This window comes from Panthera onca, chromosome E2, assembly GCF_046562875.1.
Source record: "Panthera onca isolate mPanOnc1 chromosome E2, mPanOnc1 haplotype 2, whole genome shotgun sequence".
NCBI lineage: Eukaryota > Metazoa > Chordata > Mammalia > Carnivora > Felidae > Panthera > Panthera onca.
The window spans coordinates 8132615-8152246 of NC_138353.1; the positions used below are offsets into that span (position 1 = coordinate 8132615).

Sequence of the window (19632 nt, forward strand, 5' to 3'; positions counted from 1 at the left end):
CCTCTACCCCCAGCGTCCCCCAACCATATTCTTGTTTCTTTGTTCCCTGCCTGCCCCCCCCCCCCCCCAGGATCTTGGATCCCCCAGCAGCGGGACACAAGCAGAGGGACCCAGACCCCAGAGTACCCCACGAATCCAGGGTATTGCGTGAAGAATCAAGCGTGCATGGGGGGGTGGGGGGGAGGGTGGCGGGCAGGGGCCGGATGAACCCACAGTCTCAGGGGAAGGGAAGCTGAACCTCTCCCGAGGACCAGTGGGCCCATCCATTGTAAGTTCTGGACTAGAATGGAGAAATCCATCGTGGTTCTAATGGAAGGAACATATCTGGTAGAACCAGAAGTGTTCAGGGAGACCCCCTGGGGGAACACACTGGCCAGTGCCTTCTCCTACCCCTATGCACCCCCCCCCCCTTACTGGGGCCCAGTGGTTGGGTCCTTTATGAGGCAGGCCTGGGAGGACAGGGACTTTGAGGGTCAGCGGTCAGAGTAGGTGGAGAGTCTCAGAGGAAGGAGTCCCCGGGGGCAGGCCCCCCCCCCCCACGCCATGGCGAGCGTGGTGGTCAAGACAATCTGGCAATCCAAAGAGATCCATGAGGCCGGGGACCCCCCAGCGGGGGTCGAGAGCCACTCCCAGCTGGTCCCCGAGGCTCCTGGGGGGGTGAGCACCCCGGCCAAGGGGATCACGAAGAAAAAGAAGGCCGTGTCGTTCCACGGGTGGGTTTGTCGCACCCTGTCGGGGACGGTCCTAGCGCCCGGCACTGCCTCCAACAGAGCACGAGTGCCACCGTGGGTGCTGGAGGAAGGGGAGGGGGAGACGAGGAGGGGGCAACCGAGGGCCAGGCCAGACGGTGGTGGCAGCAGAGGGAGGTAGAGAGGAAGAGGGTCGTGGGGATGGAGCGAGGGAGGGTGGAAGGAGGGAGGAGAAAGCAGGCAGCAGAGAGGGAGGAGGACGAAGGAAGTGGACGATAAGGTTGCAGTCAGAGAGGGCAGGCGGCGTGGAGACAGGGAGGCAGGAGGCACCGGACCCACTGGGGCTGTATCTCGAGCCCCCTGCCCGTTTCTCCTGCACAGGGTGGAGCCTCGGATGTCCCACAAGCCAATGCACTGGTGCCTGAACCTCAAGAGGTCCTCCGCCTGCACCAATGTGTCACTGCTCAACCTGGCCGCGATGGAGCCCACTGACTCCTCAGGGACAGACTCAACCACAGAGGACAGTGGCCCTCTTGCACTGCCGGTGCCCCCTGCCTCCCCCACCCTACCCTGGGCTTCGGATGACCCAGACATCTCGGAAATACTGGTGAGGGGCCCTGGCTGGGGAAGGCTAGGGTCTTCGCCCTGGTGGTAGACAAATACTGAGGAGGGGGGGCGGGGGGCTCTTCTTGACTTGGAGGAAGAAAGTGCTGGTCGTCCTCCAGGCCCAGAGGAACCGCCTCCTCCTCCCCTAACCACGAAGCCAGCCCTGAATCAGTCCCCATCCTGGGTGAATGATGCCTGTTGCCTAGGGAATTGGTCTCCTTAGTTCGTTCACTCGCTTCCAAACGTTCTGGGTGAGGCTGGAGTCCCAGGTAGGAGTTAGGCCAGGTTTCTGAACTCGGGGACCCCCCGGTCTGGTGGAGCTGGCAGAGACAGACTGCGGTGATAACTCTCAAACCAGGCTGGGAATATCAGAGAATGCTTCCTGGAGGAGGCGGCTGTTGCAAGCGGGCTTTGATGGTTGAGTAGGAGTTCTCGGAGGGGATCACCTAAATCTGGGGCAAAACCGAGAGGTAAGCGAGATCTAGGGGGGATTTAGAGAATTCCTGACTAGAGCATAGAGTGCTACAGTTTGATCTTTTCTTTTTCTTTTTAAAAGTGTTTATTCATTTACTTATTAAATGCTTATTTATTTCTTTTGAGAGAGAGAGAGGAGGAGGAGGGCAGAGAAAGGGAGGGAGAGAATCCCAAGCAGGCTCTGCATCGTCAGCATGGAGCCTGATGCGGGGCTTGAACTCACGGACCACGAGATCATGACCTGAGCCAAAGTCAGGAGTCGGACCCTCAATCAACGGAGCCCACCGAGTCGCTCCTACAGTTTGATCCTTTAACGTCCCTGCCACCCTCCACCCCGGCCAGGCTTCCTCCGGGCCAGGCCCTGAACTGGGCTTGATACGGACTCTGAGAATTACACGAATGACAACCACGGTCATAATGTTGCTCACAAGACTCACTAGCATTTCCTAAGCGCCTTCTATGTTCTGAGAGCCTCAGTTTCCTCATCTGTAAAACTGGAAATGCAGGGGTTTGCTCTTTCAACACATAGGTCTTGAACGCCTATGATGCGCCAGGCGCTGGTGTAGGAGCAGCAAAGGGACAGCCAGACAGCGTTCTGGATGCAGCCACGCCCGCTTCACGAGGTGGTCATGACAAAGAGGTGGAGCCCGTTCTGTAAAACGTTCAGCACGGCTGCGGGCTCAGAATCAGTGTTGCTTGTTGTTATTTATCCCCATTTCACAGAGGAAGATACTGAGGCCTCAGAAAGAGTAAATAGGCCACGCCGCTTATAAGTAGTGGAGACAGTCTCAGGAGTTGGTGGGGGAGGGGGGGCGCGCCCTGCATCGATGGGGACAGTAGAGGTCACTGTGGGAGCCCTGAAGAGGGTGGCCTTGGCCCAGTCGGCCATGGTCAGGGGAGGCTTTCCAGAAAAGGCAACACAGAAGCTGGATCTTGAAGATAAGGAAGGTGTTCCCCAGGCAGAAGACAGAGAATGGTGTTCTAGCTGACTGGAACAGCAGGTGCAAAAGGACAGGGAGAGGGGGTTAGGTCTCTGGGGCTGGAGTGTGGGGGGTGAGAGGGACGAGGCTGGAGTGGAGAGGGCAGAGGCCACGCAGGCTGAGAACTGTGGGTGTGCTCCTGAGGGCAATGGGGAGCCATTGAAGGTTCCTGGGTAGGGGAGAGGAGCAGCTCAGGAGTTCTGAATCCATTCTCATGTACTGAGCACCTACTATGTGCCAGGCACTGTGTCACATCCCCGTGGTGGTGAATCTCGTTTTCTTCTCTTAGAAGTTCTGTCAGGGAACTGGTATAATTACCGGTTTAAAGATGAGGGGCGCCCCGGGGGGCTCAGTCGGTTGAGCGTCCGACTTCGGCTCAGGTCACGATCTCGCGGTTCGCGGGTTCGAGCCCCGCGTCGGGCTCTGTGCTGACGGCTCGGAGCCTGGAGCCTGCTTCGGATTCTGTGTCCCTCTCTCGCTGTGTTCCTCCCTCGCTCATGCTCTGTCTCTCTTTCTCTCAAGAATAAAGAAAACATTAAACAAAATTTAAAAAAAAAAATTCTTTTAAAGATGGAAACACAAGTAACTGAGGAACAGAGAGGTGGAGTGACCTGAGCAAAGTAGGAGAGCCTGTAAGAGACAGGGCCAGGATTAGGTGGTGTGAATGCAAAGGTCCCTTCTTTCCCTGGATGACTCCTCTGCACCTGGTGTGGGGATGTCTGGAAGGCGGAGGCTGGAGGCAGGGAGGCCAGACAGGAGGCTGGGCGAGGGCCCGGGATGGAAGGGTCAGATGGAAAGAAGGGAACAGGGCAGAGAGAGTCCTGGTGGGACGGGTGGCCCCGGAGACATCTCCCCCAGCCAGAGCAGTGTCCTCCCTCTCGGAGCATCTGCAGAGGCCTGCCTCCCACCAGAAGTGTTTCTGAGTCACATCCCATCCCCGGGGGATTGTGACAGCCGGGAAAGAGCCCTGCTGAGAGCAAGGCCCGAAGCAGCCATGGGCTGCGGTGGGGCTGCGCGGATGCATCAGCCTCCCAGGACTTTGAGGTTCCTTCTCTGTGAGATGGAAACAGTAATGACAGCCAACATCCAGGGGCACAGGCGGGAGCGGTAGGGCGGGGACAGCAAGAGCCCATCCTGGCATTCAGCACCTGAGCTACGACAGGAGAGAAAGCTAGAGACAGGCAGAGGGGAGGTGGCGGAAACCCAGAGAGAAGGGGACAGAGACCAGAGTGGGGGGAGGGAAACTTGGTGGGGGGGCACAGAGATCCAGAGGTGGGCGACAGAGGCCACAGAGACTGGGGGACAGATATTTGGGTCAGGGGGAGAGCAGGGACCAGGAGAGAGGGAGACAGAGACCCAGAGAGAGGAAGGAAGAGAACTGGGTGCCTGGGGCCCCCTGCTGAGATGACAAGTCCCAGACCCGACAGAGAACAGCAGGAGAACACGAAGCAGAAGCTTTGGGCTCCTGTCTTAAGTGAGGACACCATTACGAGGCCAGGAAAGGAACAGAGATGGTGGTATTGCTTTCTGAGAAGGTCGGTGAAGCAACGCAAAGATGGACAGGGCAGAATTCCTGGGGGTTACGTGAGGTCTTGGTGCTAAGCCCCTTCCTGGTACTTCCCGCCCTGTTGTCATTATTTTCAACAATGGTGACACTAGTCATTGAGCTTGCCTTACTGACCTTACCACCTTGGCCATCCTTCCCCATTGCCATCTGAGCAAGGTAGCATCATTCCTGTTTTATGGCAAAGGAAGAAAAGCAGGCTCAGAGTGGAGGGGGTTGATGGCCAAGGTGCAGCCTATGGGTGGCCAAGGAGGGATTTGTCCCCATCTCTGGCTCTCCCCTCACCATCAGGCCGTTCGCGTCTCAGCCAAGGGCGACAGGCCCTGTCTTCACCACCCCCAGATCTGCTCTCAGTGAAGCTAAGACTCACCCCCAGGGACCCAAATGGCCCCTTCTCAAAGAAGTATTGACCACAGGCCAGCCTGCGCCCCTCCCACCGGCCCTGGGAAGGTAGCTATTAACCTCACCTCCATGTGACAGGTGGGGTAAGAGTCCCCTCCCTGAGGTCGTACACTATTAAGTGGGAGAACGGAGTAGACCCCAGCACCTACTTTCCTTATTTTCCAGAACAGCTACAGGAAACCCAAGACCTTCTGGGTCTTCAGTTTAAAAAATAATCACTTTGGGGGCACCTGAGTGGTTCAGTTGGTTAAGCGTCCAACTCTCGATTTCGGCTCAGGTTGTGATATGGCGGCTCGTGAGATTGAGCCCCGCATCAGGCTCTGTGCTGACAGTGCACAGCCAGCTTGGGATTCTCTCTCGTGCTCTCTGTCTGTCCCTCCCCAGCTAGCGCTCTCTCTCTCTCTCAAAATAAATAAAAATTAAAAAAATAATCAGGGGCGCCCGGGTGGCTCACTTGGTTAAGCATCCAACTTCGGCTCAGGTCATGATCTCACAGTTTGTGAGTTCAAGCCCTGCATCGGGCTCTCCGCCGTCAGCATAGAGCCCGCTTCAGATCTTCTGTCCCCCCCTCCCTCTGCCCCTCCCCTGCTCGCTCTCTCTAAAAAATAAACAATTAAAAAAATTTGTTTAATGTTTTATTTATTTTTGAGAGACAGAGAGAGGGTATGAGTGGGGAGGGGCAGAGAGAGAGAGAGAGGCTCAGAATCCGAAGCAGGCCCCAGGCTCTGAGCTGTCGGCACAGAGCCCGACGCAGGGCTCGAACTCGTGAACCACCACAAAGTCGGATGTTTAACCAGTTGAGCCCCCCAGGCACCAAAGTCGGACATTTGACCAATTGAGCCCCCCAGGCACCCCCCAAAATAAGTAATTTTTTAAAATCACTTTGTGTATTGGTTAGCTACTGCTGTGAAACAAATTATCCCCAAGCTTAGAACAACCAGCCTGGAGTGGCTTAGCTGGGTGGTTCTGGCTCAGGGTTTCTCATAAGGTTGGAGTCAAAATGTCAGTAGGGGCTGCAGCCATCCGAAGGACTGAGCAGGACTGGAGTTTGCACATCCACATTCATAAGGCTCTTGGCTGGAGGTTCCTTTCCTTGTCCCATGGGCCTCCCCACAAGGGGCTGCTTGTGACATGGCAGTGACTCCCCAGAGCAAGCGAGGGCAAGCAGGAAGCCAAGGTTCCTTTTGTGAACTGGTCTCTTAAATCACACGCCATCACTTCTGCCTTATTCTACTAGCGACGAGGGTCACTAAGTCCAGCGGACACTCAGGTGAGGCAGGTAAGTCTCCTCATTTAGAGAAGTGTCAAAGAACTTACGGGCACACAGTAAATAAAGCCTTGGATGGCGAGTAGCTTGCTCTGGGTGTGATCCACAAGACGAGTGAACGTTTCTAATACATTTCATACTTGATAAATGTGCTGTCTTGCAATACGAGTAGTGCGTGCCATCGAATGGCACGCGATCACAACTGAGCCAACGGTTCTTGAAATTCACTTTGATATACGGGCGCTTTGGATTACAAGCAGGTCTCCCTGCGCGAATTATGCTCGCAAACCAAGGTTTTACTGTATTTAAAAAAAAATTTTTTTCTGACATTTATTTATTTTTGAGAGACCGAGCACAAGTGCGGGGAGGGAAAGAGAGAGAAGTCGGGGAGGGGCAGAGAGCCGAAGCGGGCCCCAGGTTCTGAGCTGTCAGCGACACAGCCCACTGCGGGGCTCGAACTCGTGAACTGGGAGATCATGACCTGAGCGGGAAGCTGGACGCTTAACCGACTGAGCCACAATCTCTTTACTTCTTATGGGTCTATGCAGATGTCCTAGTTCTTCATACCCTCCCTCCTCCTCCTCCTCCTCCTCCTCCTCCCTCCTCTTGCTCCTCTGTCTCTGTCTTCTTCATCTTCTTCAGACTTTAAAGTAACCTCTACACCCGTCTACACCCCACGCGGGGCTCAAACTCAAAACCCCGAGATCCAGACTCACACACTCCACTGACTGCACCAGCCAAGTGCCCCTCTGATAACGACTTCTACTCTCCATTCTCCTGAGGTCACTGAGGTCAGAAAGCGTACTCTGTATGATTCGCTTCTTTTGCATTTATTGAGACTTGTTTTCTGACTCAATGCAGGGTCCATCCCGGACCCGAGGTAGAATGTCTCATGGGCACTTGAGAAGAACGTGTATTCTGCTCTTGCCGGGTGGAGGGCTGTCTGTCAGACGTCTGTTAGGTCTGGCTGGTTTATAGTGGTTTTCCGGTCTTCTGTCTCCTTGTTGATTTCTCTCCGGTTGTGCTGTCCGTTACTCAAAGTGTGATACTGAGGCTGAAGTCCCCAACCATTGTTGTTGAACTGTCAATTTCTCGCTTCAATTCTGTCAGGTTTTGTTTCACACAGTTTAAACTCTTTTTAATGTTTTATTGAGAGAGAGAGAGAGTACAAACGGAGGAGGGGCAGAGAGAGAGAGGGAGACACAGAATCCGAGGCAGACTCCAGGCTCTGAGCTGTCAAGCACAGAACCCGACGCAGGGCTCAAACTCATGAACCATGAGATCCTGACCTGAGCCCAAGTCAGACGCTTAACCGACTGAGTCACCCAGGCGTCCCTTCTTTCATGCATTTTAAAGCTCTGTTTGGTGCATATATATTTATAATGGTTACACCTTCTCAAGGACTTGACTCTTACAGGTTTGGGCAGTTTTTTTCATTGTTTTTATGGAGGGGTGGAATTTTGGAGATCCATCATTTTGCTTATGTCACCTCAATACAATATTTCTTTTTTATTTTTTTATTTTGAGAGAGAGAGAGAGAGAGAGAGAGAGATCAGGGGAGAGGGGCAGAGGGAGAGAGAGAAAGAGAGAGAATCTTAGGCAGGTTCCATGCTGAATGTGGAGCCTGATAAAGGCTCCTGGGGCCATGACCTGAGCCGAAATCACACCCCTGGGGCCACGACCTGAGCCGAAATCAAGAGTCAGACACAACCGACTGAGTCACCCAGGTGCCCCAATACGATATTTCTCATCACACCTCTTCTCCAGAGCAATCATGCAAGGAACGTGGTGTTGTCCTTTTCTTACGATAGAGGAAATTTGTTCTCCCTTTTCTCTTTGCGTACTAGTTCAGCAACTGTGAAGGACACCAAAGTAACTGGCTTAGGCAAGATACTTTATTTCTCTCTCACATAATAATCTCAACAAGCGTAGCAGGCTTGCTCTTCAAATGAAGTGCGTTACAGGCTCCGTGTTCTGGAGGTTCAGCTATAGAGTCGCAAGTGTGGCTGCCAGTAACAAAAAGACACAAAATTGCACAGGCTAAACACGATGGAAGATGTTCTCTCTCACATGTACATCACGGTCAGTGGTTCGAATTTGAGTACAGCGGCTCCACAGTACTGAGGACTCAGCCTTCTCTATCTTGTTGTGTCCTGCAACTGGTGGTCAAGATGTTTGCTCTGGCTTTAGCCACCAACTTTGAACTCCAGCCAGCAAGAAGAGAGAAAGGGGGATGTTTTCCCTCTCTTCCTTTAAGAAAGGCATGACTTAGAAAATGCTTACCTTATTGCTACTCACATCCCATTGGCTGAAACTTTGTGGTGTGGCCACACCTACCTGCAAGGGAGCCTGGGAAATGTAGTCTTTGCCTGGACAGTCGTGTGCCGGGCTAAGTCGTCTAAAAATGTGGAAGAGCAGACAGTGGATCCTGCCACCTGCGTCCCTCTTGGGCCACAGTTTGCCTCGCATGAGTCCTAAAGCATTTTCTGGTGATATAAGGTGGCGATGATCAGAGGCTATGTGGTGTCATGGTTTAAAACAAAGGCTCTGGGTTTAAAATCTGACAAGGCCATCTCACGCGCTGTGTAGCTGGGAATTCAAGGGGGGATTGTATCTCTAAGCCTCATTTTCCTCACTTGCAGATTGGGCCAAAAAGCCTCAAAAGGTGTGGCTTAGAGGACTGAAAAGGAAATGTGTGTGTGTGTGTGTGTGTGTGTGTGTGTGTGTGTGTGTGTGTGGCATGGTGCTTAGTGAGCACTTATATCTGGAAAGTGGATTATCTTAAAATTTTTTTCCAGTGCCTGGAGAGAAAAATACAGCATGTGTTTTAATAGTTCATCTTATTTATGTCTGTGGACCCCAAGGGCATTTCTCTCAAGGTTCAATTGAGACCATCCATCTCCCATGGATCTGAGTTCTCCCCTGACCCCCCCCCCCCTCCCTTCCGGATCCCACTTCTTTTCCTTCCCATTCACCAAGCAGAAAATGAGACCACCCTCTGGTTTCATGGAACAGGAGTACCAAGAATCAAAGAGGTGCAGCCCCGGCCCAAGGTCACACAGCCATTGCAGGGCAAAATTGAGGTGCAAACCCAGCCTCCTCTCTGTTCTAGACCTTTTTCTTGGGGTTGGGGTTCGCTCCCACACACCCACTGACCTGCCTTCTCCCATTCTTCCCCAGAGTGGGGTCAACAGTGGATTGGTCCGTGCCAAAGACTCCATCACCAGCTTGAAGGAAAAGACCACCAGGGTTAACCAGCACGTGCAGACGCTGCAGGTGTGGGGACCCCCTCCCCCCCAATACCTCCTCTTCCTCCACGGCCAAGTTCCTCTCCTAGAGCTCTCCTCCAACTCAGTGCCCCCACAGCCCTGCTTGGGAAGGTTGAGGCTGGGAAGGGAAAGGGTGCTTCCCAGACCCAGCCTCTCCTCCCCATGGGGTATCCTCGTGGCCCTGGCTAACCTCTCTTCCCTTCCGGGCTCCAGAGTGAGTGTTCTGTGCTGAGCGAGAATCTAGAGAGAAGGCGGCAAGAGGCGGAGGAACTAGAAGGCTACTGCAGTCAACTCAAGGTGAGCCGCAGCCGAGCAAGAGAAGGGTGGGGAGAAGGGAGCGGAAGTAGGAAGAAGGTGGAAACGTGAAGGGGAATGGAGTCACGGACAGGAGATGGGTGGAGAAAACTAGCCCTTGGAGCGGGCGGGGGGGGGGGGGGGGGGGGGGTCTACGGAGGAAGCCATCCCTGAAGCCCAGGGAACCAGGCAGACCGGAGGAAGCAGGTGTGTTTCAGAGGAGGGGTGGGAGCCTCTATGGAACTAGCGAGGGTAAGAGTTGGGAGGCGGGAACTGGAATGGGAAGGCAGGGCCCCTGCCCTGGTGTTCTGACCCAGGAGAACTGCCTGAAGGTGACCCAGTCGGTGGAAGACGCTGAAATAAAAACCAACGTCCTGAAGCAGAACTCTGCCCTGCTGGAGGTGAGGGGGGCGGGGGTGGGGGTTGAGGAAGACGGTCAGACGCACGAGGTACTTGAAGTAGACTTCAGGTGGGGCTTCCTGCCCAGCCACCCCCGCCCCTTCAACGTTCACGTTCAAGCTCCTCCATGCGTACTCGCGTTCAGGTCTTGGAGAGGGACTCGTGTCCGACTCTGAGCAGGAATGCCTGTCCGGCCCCCATTTCTCACTCATTTCCCAGCACCATGTTGGAAAAGCTTCACTTGTTCTGACAGGAGGGGCTGGAATTTGGCCCCACGGAGAACCGGAGTGGGGGTGGAGGGCTGAAGGGGGACGTGGAGGCAAGCATTCGGAGGTTAAAGCGAGTGGGATTTCAGACGGGCCAGTCCTCCCCGGCAACAGCAATGGAGAGTCCATCTAGACTCGAAACGGGGCTTCCCACTCTTCTCTTCCCCATCCATTTACTTTCCAATCTCGGGGAGTCATTGGGCAGATTGGCGGGTGGAGGTGGTCGTGGGAGGCGAGCGGCCGGACGGTGTCACCCCGCCTTCCTTCCCCGCCCAGGAGAAGCTGCGTTATCTCCAGCAGCAGCTGCAGAACGAGACACCGCGGAGGCAGGAGTCCGAGCTGCAGGAGCTGCAGCAGAAGCTGGAGGCTGGCCTCTCTCGGCAGGGCCTGGGCCCCCCCGCCCAGCCCCCTGGCTCCTCTGGCCCTCCGGGGAGCCCCAAGGAACCCCCGCGACCGCGCAGCATGGCCTCAGGCGGTTGGGGAATGGGGCCGCGGGCGGGGGAGGGCCCCGTCGTGAGCGAGCAGGAGTTGCAGAAGGTCTCTGCCGGCCTTGAGGAGCTGAGGCAAGTGGGAAGGGTGCGAGGGTGTGAAACCTCGAGGACCTGACTTGGGGGGCCCGAGGGTGGAGCCTCGAAGATCAGAGCGGGACGAGGGCCTATGCGATCGAGCTCCAGGAGCCCAGGAGGGAGGGTGTTGGGGATGGTGAGCTGGAAAGGCCGGACTTCAAAGAGCTGAGTTTTGAGTATAGGGTTGGCGGAAGGGAGGTCCGCGTCTGGTGAAACTAGGGTGGGCGGGTTTGGGTAGGGGACAGGTCCTCGGCGGGCTCCAACTTCAGGGTCGCAGCGTCTGGAGGAGCTGGCATGGGGCTGGGGGGTGGGGGCAGTACAAGGGAAGGGCCAGGACCCCCGACAAGGGGACAGGGACGGGAGAGGATTGCAAGAAATGGGCAGGACAGGAGAATTTGGGAGCTGGGTGGGTCCAGAGCCAGGGGCAGGGAGGGGGCGTTGGAGACCTGTCCGAACCTCAGCCCTGACCGGTTCCTTACCTCTGCCTCTCCAGGAGGGAGGTGTCCTCGCTGACTGCCCGGTGGCATCAGGAGGAGGGGGCGGTACAGGAGGCGCTGCGGCTGCTCGGGGGCCTGGGCGGCAGGCTCGACGGCTTCCTGGGCCAGTGGGAGCGGGCGCAGCGTGAGCAGGCGCAGACCGCGCGGGGCCTACAGGAGCTGCGGGGCCGGGCGGATGAGCTGTGCACCTTGTAAGAACCCGGGCGAGCGCGCGGCCAGGGAATAGGGGGCGGGGCCTTGAAGGTCAGGGATGGACCCATCAGCTGGGGCCTAGAGGTCGAGCCCCTAGCCTGGCACGTGGAAGCTCTAATTAGAAAGAGGGGGTGGCTTGCTATAGATAATAAGGATTGAGGGGCGGCGCCAATTAGAGAAGCGTTGTGTTCCATGCCTTAAAAGGATAAGGGGAGGAGCCAAGTAGGAACAGGGAAAGCCAATTGGAGAACAGGGAGGGGCATTTCGGAACTTAAGACACAAAGGAAAGGCCAATCAGAGCGCAGAGGGGCGGGGCAGGGCCGGAGTATCGCAGACTAGATGCAAACGGAGGGGCTGCGCTAATGGATGAAGTGCGAAGGGGACTTAACCGTTGGAGAGGCTACCTCGCAGCACTGGTTACCCTCACCTCAGGGTGGAGCGATCTGCAGTGTCTGTGGCTTCCCTGAGGAGCGAACTGGAGGGGCTGGGCCCAATGAAACCTATTCTGGAGGAGCTGGGGCGGCAATTTCGGAGCTCTCGAAGAGGGTCTGACCTCTCCATGACCCTGGATCGGCCGCCCCAAGGCTCCTGTGCCCGCTGTGCCAGGTAAGGGGATGGGGCCTGGCGGGGCCTGGTGCATTCTGGGTCACGTTGAGGACAGACCATTGAAGGAGATGGGGCACTGGCCAAGACTCTGGCAGGGGGTGGAGTGGATAGGGAGGAGTTCACGGTGGGAGAGTATCCCCATGCGTTTTAGGACAGGCTAGTCCTTGTGCGTGATGGGAGCCAGATTTCTCCCCTTCCCACAAGATGAAGTCAGTGTCTCGTGGAACACAAGATATGATACATTTTGAGCATCCTGGATTTCCAGTGCATTGTGAGGAGGTTGGGATGTGGTACTTGGTGGGAGGCCAGGTTTCTCTGCGTCGTGAGAAAGGTTGAGACCTTGATGCATTGGAGAACGGAGGGACACCAGGGTTGGTCCGCAATAGGAAGTGGGGGACTCCCAATTCGGGTTCAAGTTTAACTAGTGTATGATGGGAAATGTGGGTTTTTTTCATGAACTAAGGGCCATCTGCTACCCTTTGGGAGTGGGCACCCCCCAGGGCACTGTGGGAATTACCCACACTGTGGAAATCAAAAGATACCTGATGCACCGTAGGTTGGCCCCAGTGCACGGTGGGAAGGGTGCGGGGGTGCATAGCGGAAGCGCCATCTGAGTGGGGGCCGGGCAGGTGGCTACGGGGCATCCGGGAACGGAGTTGGTATTAGGCTTCTTACACCCGGTGACTGCCCCTCCCTCAGCCAGGGGCAGCAGCTGTCCACAGAGTCCCTGCAGCAGCTACTGGAGCGAGCACTGACCCCCCTCGTGGACGAGGTGAAGCAGAGGGGCCTGGCTCCCGCCTGCCCCAGCTGCCAGAGGCTACACAAGAAGATTCTGGTACCAGGGACCACAGGCCATCATGCCCCACTTTTCGGTCAGGGGGGCGGGAGGGGAGCCCCGGACACAAGGATACTGTTGATGTGTGGCAGGATGGGAAGCACTAAACACCATTCGTGGCAGGTGTTGGGGGAACACGCAGATCTGATGCATCGGGGTGGGGAGCAGAGGCAAGCAGTCTGGTGGGTGGTAAGTCACAGGTCAGTCATTATGGGACCCGGGCTGATGGACTTGGGCCCGAGGCAGTGGATGACACATTGGATCTGATGCACGGGGGGACACAGGAGACAGACGCTCGTCTACGGCTTCATGGAATACAAGCCTGATTTTCTGTAGACCTTAAGAGACGCAATATGGGATCATTGAGGTCAGACAGGGGACCCAGTGAATACAAGTCACAGTAGGCTAGTGCATTATGGGAAATGGAACTACAGCTCGTCACGCGGTATTGCACCACCGGCCCCAGCCTATTAGCTGATGGAACTTGAGGCCTGTGTACATCCTGAAACATACATACCTAATGTATTATGGGATACTGGCCTAATGTATGATGGGACACAAGTTGCAGTGGGTGAGACGACACTGATGTGGCAGGACTATAGGACTAATACATGAGAGGACACGGGGCCTGGGACGTTGTGGAATGTAGGGAACCAGAGGACTGAGGATTATTATTTTAACTGAGATGCTGGTCTAATAGAGATGCGGGGTCTTACGAATTAGGGGATGTAGTTCACCAGTGATGGAATCCTGGGACCTGGACACATATCAAATGCACGATGGTTCATGGGTACTAGGTGACAACATGTTAGATGCTGGTTGCGTGCTTGCTGGGACCCAGAAGGGCAGTACGTTAGGGGACAGACAGTGGGACAGCCACAGGTTCAGCACATGATGGGATATGGAAAGCCCACTGTGGGATGCCGGGGTCAGTCTCAGGTCCGAGGCATGATGGGAAACCCTGGGGGAGGAGCGTGGACCCCACGGGCCCCATGACCCTTGCCCGCCGCGATCCAGCTCCCCCTCCACCCCCAGCCCAGTCTGGCAAGCCCAGCCGCGCCTACACTCCTCTCCCCAGGAGCTGGAGCGCCAGGCCTTGGCCAAACACGTCAGGGCAGAGGCCCTAAGCTCCACCCTTCGGCTGGCCCAAGACGAAGCCTTGCGGGCCAAGAACCTGCTGCTGACCGACAAGATGAAGCCGGAGTGAGGAAGGAGGCTGAGGGCGTGGGAGGAGGGTGAGGTCTTGGGGAAAGGGCCTGAGTCACCCTCTTCTTCCACTCTAGCCCCCTGGCGTCTGGCCTCATCAGCACCAGCCCCCCACTCTCTGTTATTACAGGGAGAAGGTGGCCACTCTGGACTACGTACACCTGAAGATGTGCTCCCTCCACGATCAACTCAGCAACCTGCCACTTGAGGGGTCCACAGGGACGACGGGGGGAGGAAGCGGTGGGGGAGCTCCCCCAAAACGTGGGGGCCCAGCCCCTGAACAATAAATGGCCTCTCACGCTGGCATGAAATCTCTCTCCTTTTTGGCACCACAGGAGGGCTGGTAAATCCCACACACGCCGCGCACGAGCCTCTCCCCGTGATTCGATCCTCAGCCAATGGGGTTTCCAGAGAGTTGATGATGATGGCACAGTTCTTTGGAAAGGAAATGGGGGGTAGAAATAAGGACCTGTGGTACAGTGTGGGACCGTCGATCCAAACCTTTTTAGAGTGGTTTTTAAAAAATTATATATGTCGGGGCGCCTGGGTGGCGCAGTCGGTTAAGCGTCCGACTTCAGCCAGGTCACGATCTCGCGGTCCGTGAGTTCGAGCCCCGCGTCAGGCTCTGGGCTGATGGCTCGGAGCCTGGAGCCTGTTTCCGATTCTGTGTCTCCCTCTCTCTCTGCCCCTCCCCCGTTCATGCCCTGTCTCTCTCTGTCCCAAAAATAAATACAAAACGTTGAAAAAAAAAAAAAAATTAAAAAAAAATTATATATGTCTATAACATACAAGATCAAGAGTCACATGCTGTACTGACTCAGCCAGCCAGGAGCCCCTACAGTGATTTTTTTTTTTTTTTTAACTAGACCATTATATCGTCTACCACTGTGTAAAAAAATTACCCCTCCCCAAACGTAGCTGCTTAAAAGAATAAACCTATTGGTGGGAGGGAGGGGAGGGTGGGGGATGGGTATTGAGGAGGGCACCTTTTGGGATGAGCACTGGGTGTTGTATGGAAACCAATTTGACAATAAATTTCATATATTAAAAAATAAATAAATAAATAAAATGCAAAAAAAAAAAAAAAAGAATAAACGTATTGTCTCACACAATTTCTGAGGGTCAGGAACCTAGGAGTGGCATAGCTGGATGGTTGTGGTTCAGGGTCCCCATGAGGTGGCCTCGTTTGGAGGCCTCGGTTCCTTGTTGTCTGTCGGCGGGGGGGGGGGGGGGGGGGGCTCAGTTTCTCACGACGGCTACCTGTCCCTAGAGCAAGCAGTCTAAGAACAAGCAGGAAGCTACAGGGCCTTTGATGACCTCGTCTCTGAAGTTGCAAACTGTCATTTTCCCGTTTTATATTCATTAGAGTTGAGTCACCGAGTCCAGATCATACTCAAGGATCATGTCAAAGGATTTGCAGACATATTTTTTTAAAGATTTCATTTTAGGGGCGTCTGGGTGGCTCAATCAGTTAAGCATCCAACTTCGGCTCAGGTCATGATCTCACGGTTTGCGGGTTCAAGCCCCACGTCGGGCTCTGTGCTGATGGCTCAGAGCTTGGAGCCTGTTTCGGGTTCTGTGTGCGTCTCTCTCTCTGCCCCTCTCCCACTCATGCTCTGTCTCTGTCTCTCAAAAATAAACATTAAAAAAAAAAAAGATTTCAGGGCACCTGGGTAGCTCAGTCGGTTAAGTGGCCAACTTTGACTCAGGTCATGATCTTGCAGTTCATGAGTTCGAGCCCCACATAGGGCTCTGTGCTGACAGCTCAGAGCCTGGAGCCTGCTTTGGATTCTGTGTCTCCCTCTCTTACCCTCCCCTGCTTGCACTCTGTCTCTCTCTCTCTTTCTGTCTCTTCCTGTTTCTCTCTCTCTCTCAATAATAAATTATAAACATTAAAGTTTTTAAAAAATATTTCACTTTATTTTTTTTTAAGTAATTTCTACACGCAACAGGGGGCTCAAGCTCACAACCCTGAGATCAAGAGTCACACGCTCCCCTGACGGAACCCGCCAGGCGCTCCTGTAGATGTATTCTGGAGACCATGTCAATTTGTGGACATATTTTAAACCACCATAGTAATCCCATTTTTAAACCTTTAATTGAAGGATAATATAAACAGGAAAGTTCGCAAATTAAAAGTGTATGACAAATTATCATAAAATGGACCTGTGTTTCCAATCACAACCAAGATAAGCTGAACCTGACTAGCATCCACTGAAGCCCCCATCATGTCCCCTCCCAATCACTACCCTTTCTGCACACCCAACATTCATCTCCTATTCTTCTAACACCATTGCAATAACATAAGGAAAGAAGTACAAAGATAGAGAATAAAGGAAACTATCATTATTTCTAGATGCTATATAATTGCACACATAGAGAATCACAGAGAACCCAAAGGAATCTATCTATAAATTATTAAAAATTAGTTTTGGGATGCATGGCTGACACGGTTGGCAGAGCATCCACTCTTTTTTTTATTTTTTAAATATTTTTGAGACAGGGCACAAGTAGGGTTGGGGCAAAGTGAGAGGGATACAAAGAATCTAAAAGCGGGATGCAGGCTCTGATCTGTCAGCACAGAGCCCGATGCGGGGCGTGGGCTCAAACTCGTGAATGGCGACATCATGATCTGAGCCAAAGTCACACTCAACCGATTAAGCCACCCAGGCGCCCTGAGCATCCTTGACCTAAGGGTCATGAGTTCAAGCACCACACTGGGCGTGGAACCTACTTAAAAAAAAAAAAAGAAAAAGAAGGAAAGAAAAACAAAAAAAAACACAGAGTTAAGGTCAGTTCAGGGGTGCCTGGTTGGATCAGTCAAGAGGAGCATGTGACTGTTGATCTCAGAGTGATGAGTTTGAGCCCCACATTGGGTCTAGAGATTACTGAAAAAATCTTGGAGAGTCTGGCTGGCTCAGTCGGTTGAGCCTCCAACTTTGGCTCAGGTCACGATTTCACCCTTCGAGAGTTCGAGCCCCGCGTCGGGCTCTGTGCTGACAGCTCGGAGCCTGGAGCCTGCTTCGGATTCTGTGTCTCCTTCTCTCTGCCCCTCCCCTGGTCATGCTTCGGATTCTGTGTCTCCTTCTCTCTGCCCCTCCCCTGCTCATGCTCACCCTCACTCGGTCTCTCTCTGAAATAATAAATGAAAAAACTTTAAAAAATCATTTAAAAAAAATCTTTAAAAAATAAGAAAAAAAATCTTAAAATCAGTATGTTTAACGAGGAAGCTTAAACAAAAGGTGAACACAAGAAAATACATTTATTTCTGCATGCCAGTGATAAAAGGTTAAAAAATGAAGACGAAAATTTTAAGATACTATTTACTTCTCCCCAATTGATTTATAGATAAAAGCTAGTAGATGTGAGATTTTTAAAAGTGGCTTCTTTTGGGGCGCCTGGGTGGCCCAGTTGGTTGCGCGTCCAACTCTTGATTTTGGTTCAGGTCATGATCTCACAGTTCATGAGTTCGAGACCTACGTTGGCTTAGGATTCTCTCTCTCCCTCTCTCTGCCCCTCCCCTGGTCATGCTTCGGATTCTGTGTCTCCTTCTCTCTGCCCCTCCCCTGCTCATGCTCACCCTCACTCGGTCTCTCTCTGAAATAATAAATGAAAAAACTTTAAAAAATCATTTAAAAAAAATCTTTAAAAAATAAGAAAAAAAATCTTAAAATCAGTATGTTTAACGAGGAAGCTTAAACAAAAGGTGAACACAAGAAAATACATTTATTTCTGCATGCCAGTGATAAAAGGTTAAAAAATGAAGACGAAAATTTTAAGATACTATTTACTTCTCCCCAATTGATTTATAGATAAAAGCTAGTAGATGTGAGATTTTTAAAAGTGGCTTCTTTTGGGGCGCCTGGGTGGCCCAGTTGGTTGCGCGTCCAACTCTTGATTTTGGTTCAGGTCATGATCTCACAGTTCATGAGTTCGAGACCTACGTTGGCTTAGGATTCTCTCTCTCCCTCTCTCTGCCCCTCCCCTGTTCATACTGTCTCTCTCTCTCAAAATAAAATGTTGGACCCACAACATGATGGGAACTGGGGGATCTAAAAACCCTCAGAGAGGGGTGCCTGGGTGGCTCAGTCGGTTGAGCTTAGCGTGGAGCCTGCTTGGGATTCTCTCTGTCTCTCCTTCCCTGATCACGTGTGTGCGCTCTCTCTCAAAATAAAAATATAAATCGGTAAATACATAAATGACCCCTCAGAGAATGAATAATTATTCTCATTTTACAGAGTGCTATAGACTATATGTTTATTTCCACCAGAATCCATATGTGGAAGTCCTAATGCCCAATGTGATCACATTTGGAGTGGGGGCCGCTAGGAGGTCGAGATGAGGCCATAAGTATGAACCCCATGATGGGATTCGTTTATTTATTTACTTACTTACTTATTTACTTATTTATTTATGTATTTTATTTACTTATTTATGTATTTATGATTCTACTTTGTTTAAAGTTTTATTTATTTTGAGAGGGATAGAGACAGCACGAGTGGGGGAGAGGCAGAGAAAGAGGGGGAGAGAGAGAGAATCCCATGCAGGCTCCGTGATGTCAGCACTGAGCCCAATGTGGGGCTCGATCTCACGGATCGTGAGATCAGGACCTGAGCAGAAATCAAGAGTCAGGCACTTCACTGACTGAGCCGCCAGCTTCTACTTTTAAGCAATCTCTACACCCAATGTGGGACTTGATCCTGAGGTCAAAAGTTGCAGGCTCTGCCAGCTGAGCCAGCCAGCACCCCAGGATTAGTGCCCTTTAAGAGGAGACCCAATCCCCTCCCTTGCTCTCCCTTCCCTTCTATTCCTTCCTTTCCCTCCCCTCCCCCATCTTCCCTCTCCTGCTCTCTCTCTCTCTCTTTCTCGCCCCTCTCACCACGTGAGGACACAGAAAGAAGGCCACCATTTGCAAACCAGGAGGCAGACACCAAATCTTCGGCTTTGATCTTGGACTTCTCAGACTCCAGAACTTCGCGATATAGATGTCTGTTGTCTAAGCTGTCTGATCTATGGTATTTTGTTTTCTCCACCAGAACTAAGATACAAAGGAAGACAGAAGGCCACAGAGGATGAGTTATTTACACAAGGATACACAGTTACCGAGTGAAAGAGCCGTTCCTATTGAAACATATCTGTCTGCCCCCAAGCCCCTCCTACATTCCTCCTAGAGACCATGTGTTCTGGGATAACTGTAATCCGCTTTTCTACCTGCAAAGATATCATTTCATGATTTCATGAAAGCTCAAACAGGTGAGCAACCCGATCCCAGAATCCCTGTTTGGGGCTCTGTTTCCTGAAGCCACTCTTGACCCCAAGAACATAGCAACTACTTTGAACATTTGATGTAGGGGTTGGTTGCATGGGTGACGAGGACGTAAGGGGCCAAAAGAGGATGAAACCACAGATTAGCATCAGCACGAGGCCACAACCACCCCTAGGCTGGAAGGACAAACAGAGGAGGTGGTGATGTCCAGGGACTGAGGTCACCCGGTGGAAGCAGGTGTGTCTAGTCTGAGC

At 53.0% G+C, this 19632-nt stretch overlaps 1 protein-coding gene and 1 long non-coding RNA gene across 14 annotated transcripts; one reads left to right on the forward strand and one right to left on the reverse strand.

Annotated features, from left to right (window-relative positions):
* Positions 1 to 470: 470 nt before the first annotated feature.
* On the forward strand, positions 471 to 14423 carry TSKS (testis specific serine kinase substrate). 13 transcript variants are annotated; one of them, XM_078439476.2, is made up of 11 exons: positions 471 to 713; positions 1071 to 1296; positions 9163 to 9258; positions 9465 to 9548; positions 9836 to 9946; positions 10487 to 10773; positions 11270 to 11464; positions 11898 to 12071; positions 12771 to 12906; positions 13942 to 14141; positions 14243 to 14423. In XM_078439476.2, exons 1-11 carry the CDS (start codon positions 544 to 546, stop codon positions 14397 to 14399), a joined length of 1836 nt encoding a protein of 611 aa, XP_078295602.2. In that variant the 5' UTR covers positions 471 to 543; the 3' UTR covers positions 14400 to 14423. The 13 variants fall into 13 exon arrangements, with proteins under 13 accessions (XP_078295602.2, XP_078295601.2, XP_078295609.2 ...); XM_078439475.2 differs by having other exon boundaries at positions 13942 to 14109; positions 14190 to 14423; XM_078439483.2 differs by having other exon boundaries at positions 13942 to 14109.
* Positions 7860 to 9251, reverse strand: LOC132690848 (uncharacterized). Its single transcript, XR_009615507.2, has 3 exons — positions 9139 to 9251; positions 8320 to 8468; positions 7860 to 7988 (listed from the first exon to the last, which is right to left on the reverse strand). It is a non-coding gene; the product is annotated as an uncharacterized LOC132690848 (long non-coding RNA).
* Positions 14424 to 19632: the final 5209 nt, after the last annotated feature.

What these genes read in the sequence shown, in the direction of transcription:
- TSKS (XM_078439475.2), top strand. Translation starts at nt 544, where the DNA reads ATGGCGAGCGTGGTGGTCAAGACAATCTGGCAATCCAAAGAGATCCAT. An exon ending in CAGACATCTCGGAAATACTG is followed by an intron (nt 1,297 to 9,162) that starts GTGAGGGGCCCT and finishes ATTCTTCCCCAG; the next exon opens with AGTGGGGTCAACAGTGGATT. An exon ending in AGAACTCTGCCCTGCTGGAG is followed by an intron (nt 9,947 to 10,486) that starts GTGAGGGGGGCG and finishes TTCCCCGCCCAG; the next exon opens with GAGAAGCTGCGTTATCTCCA.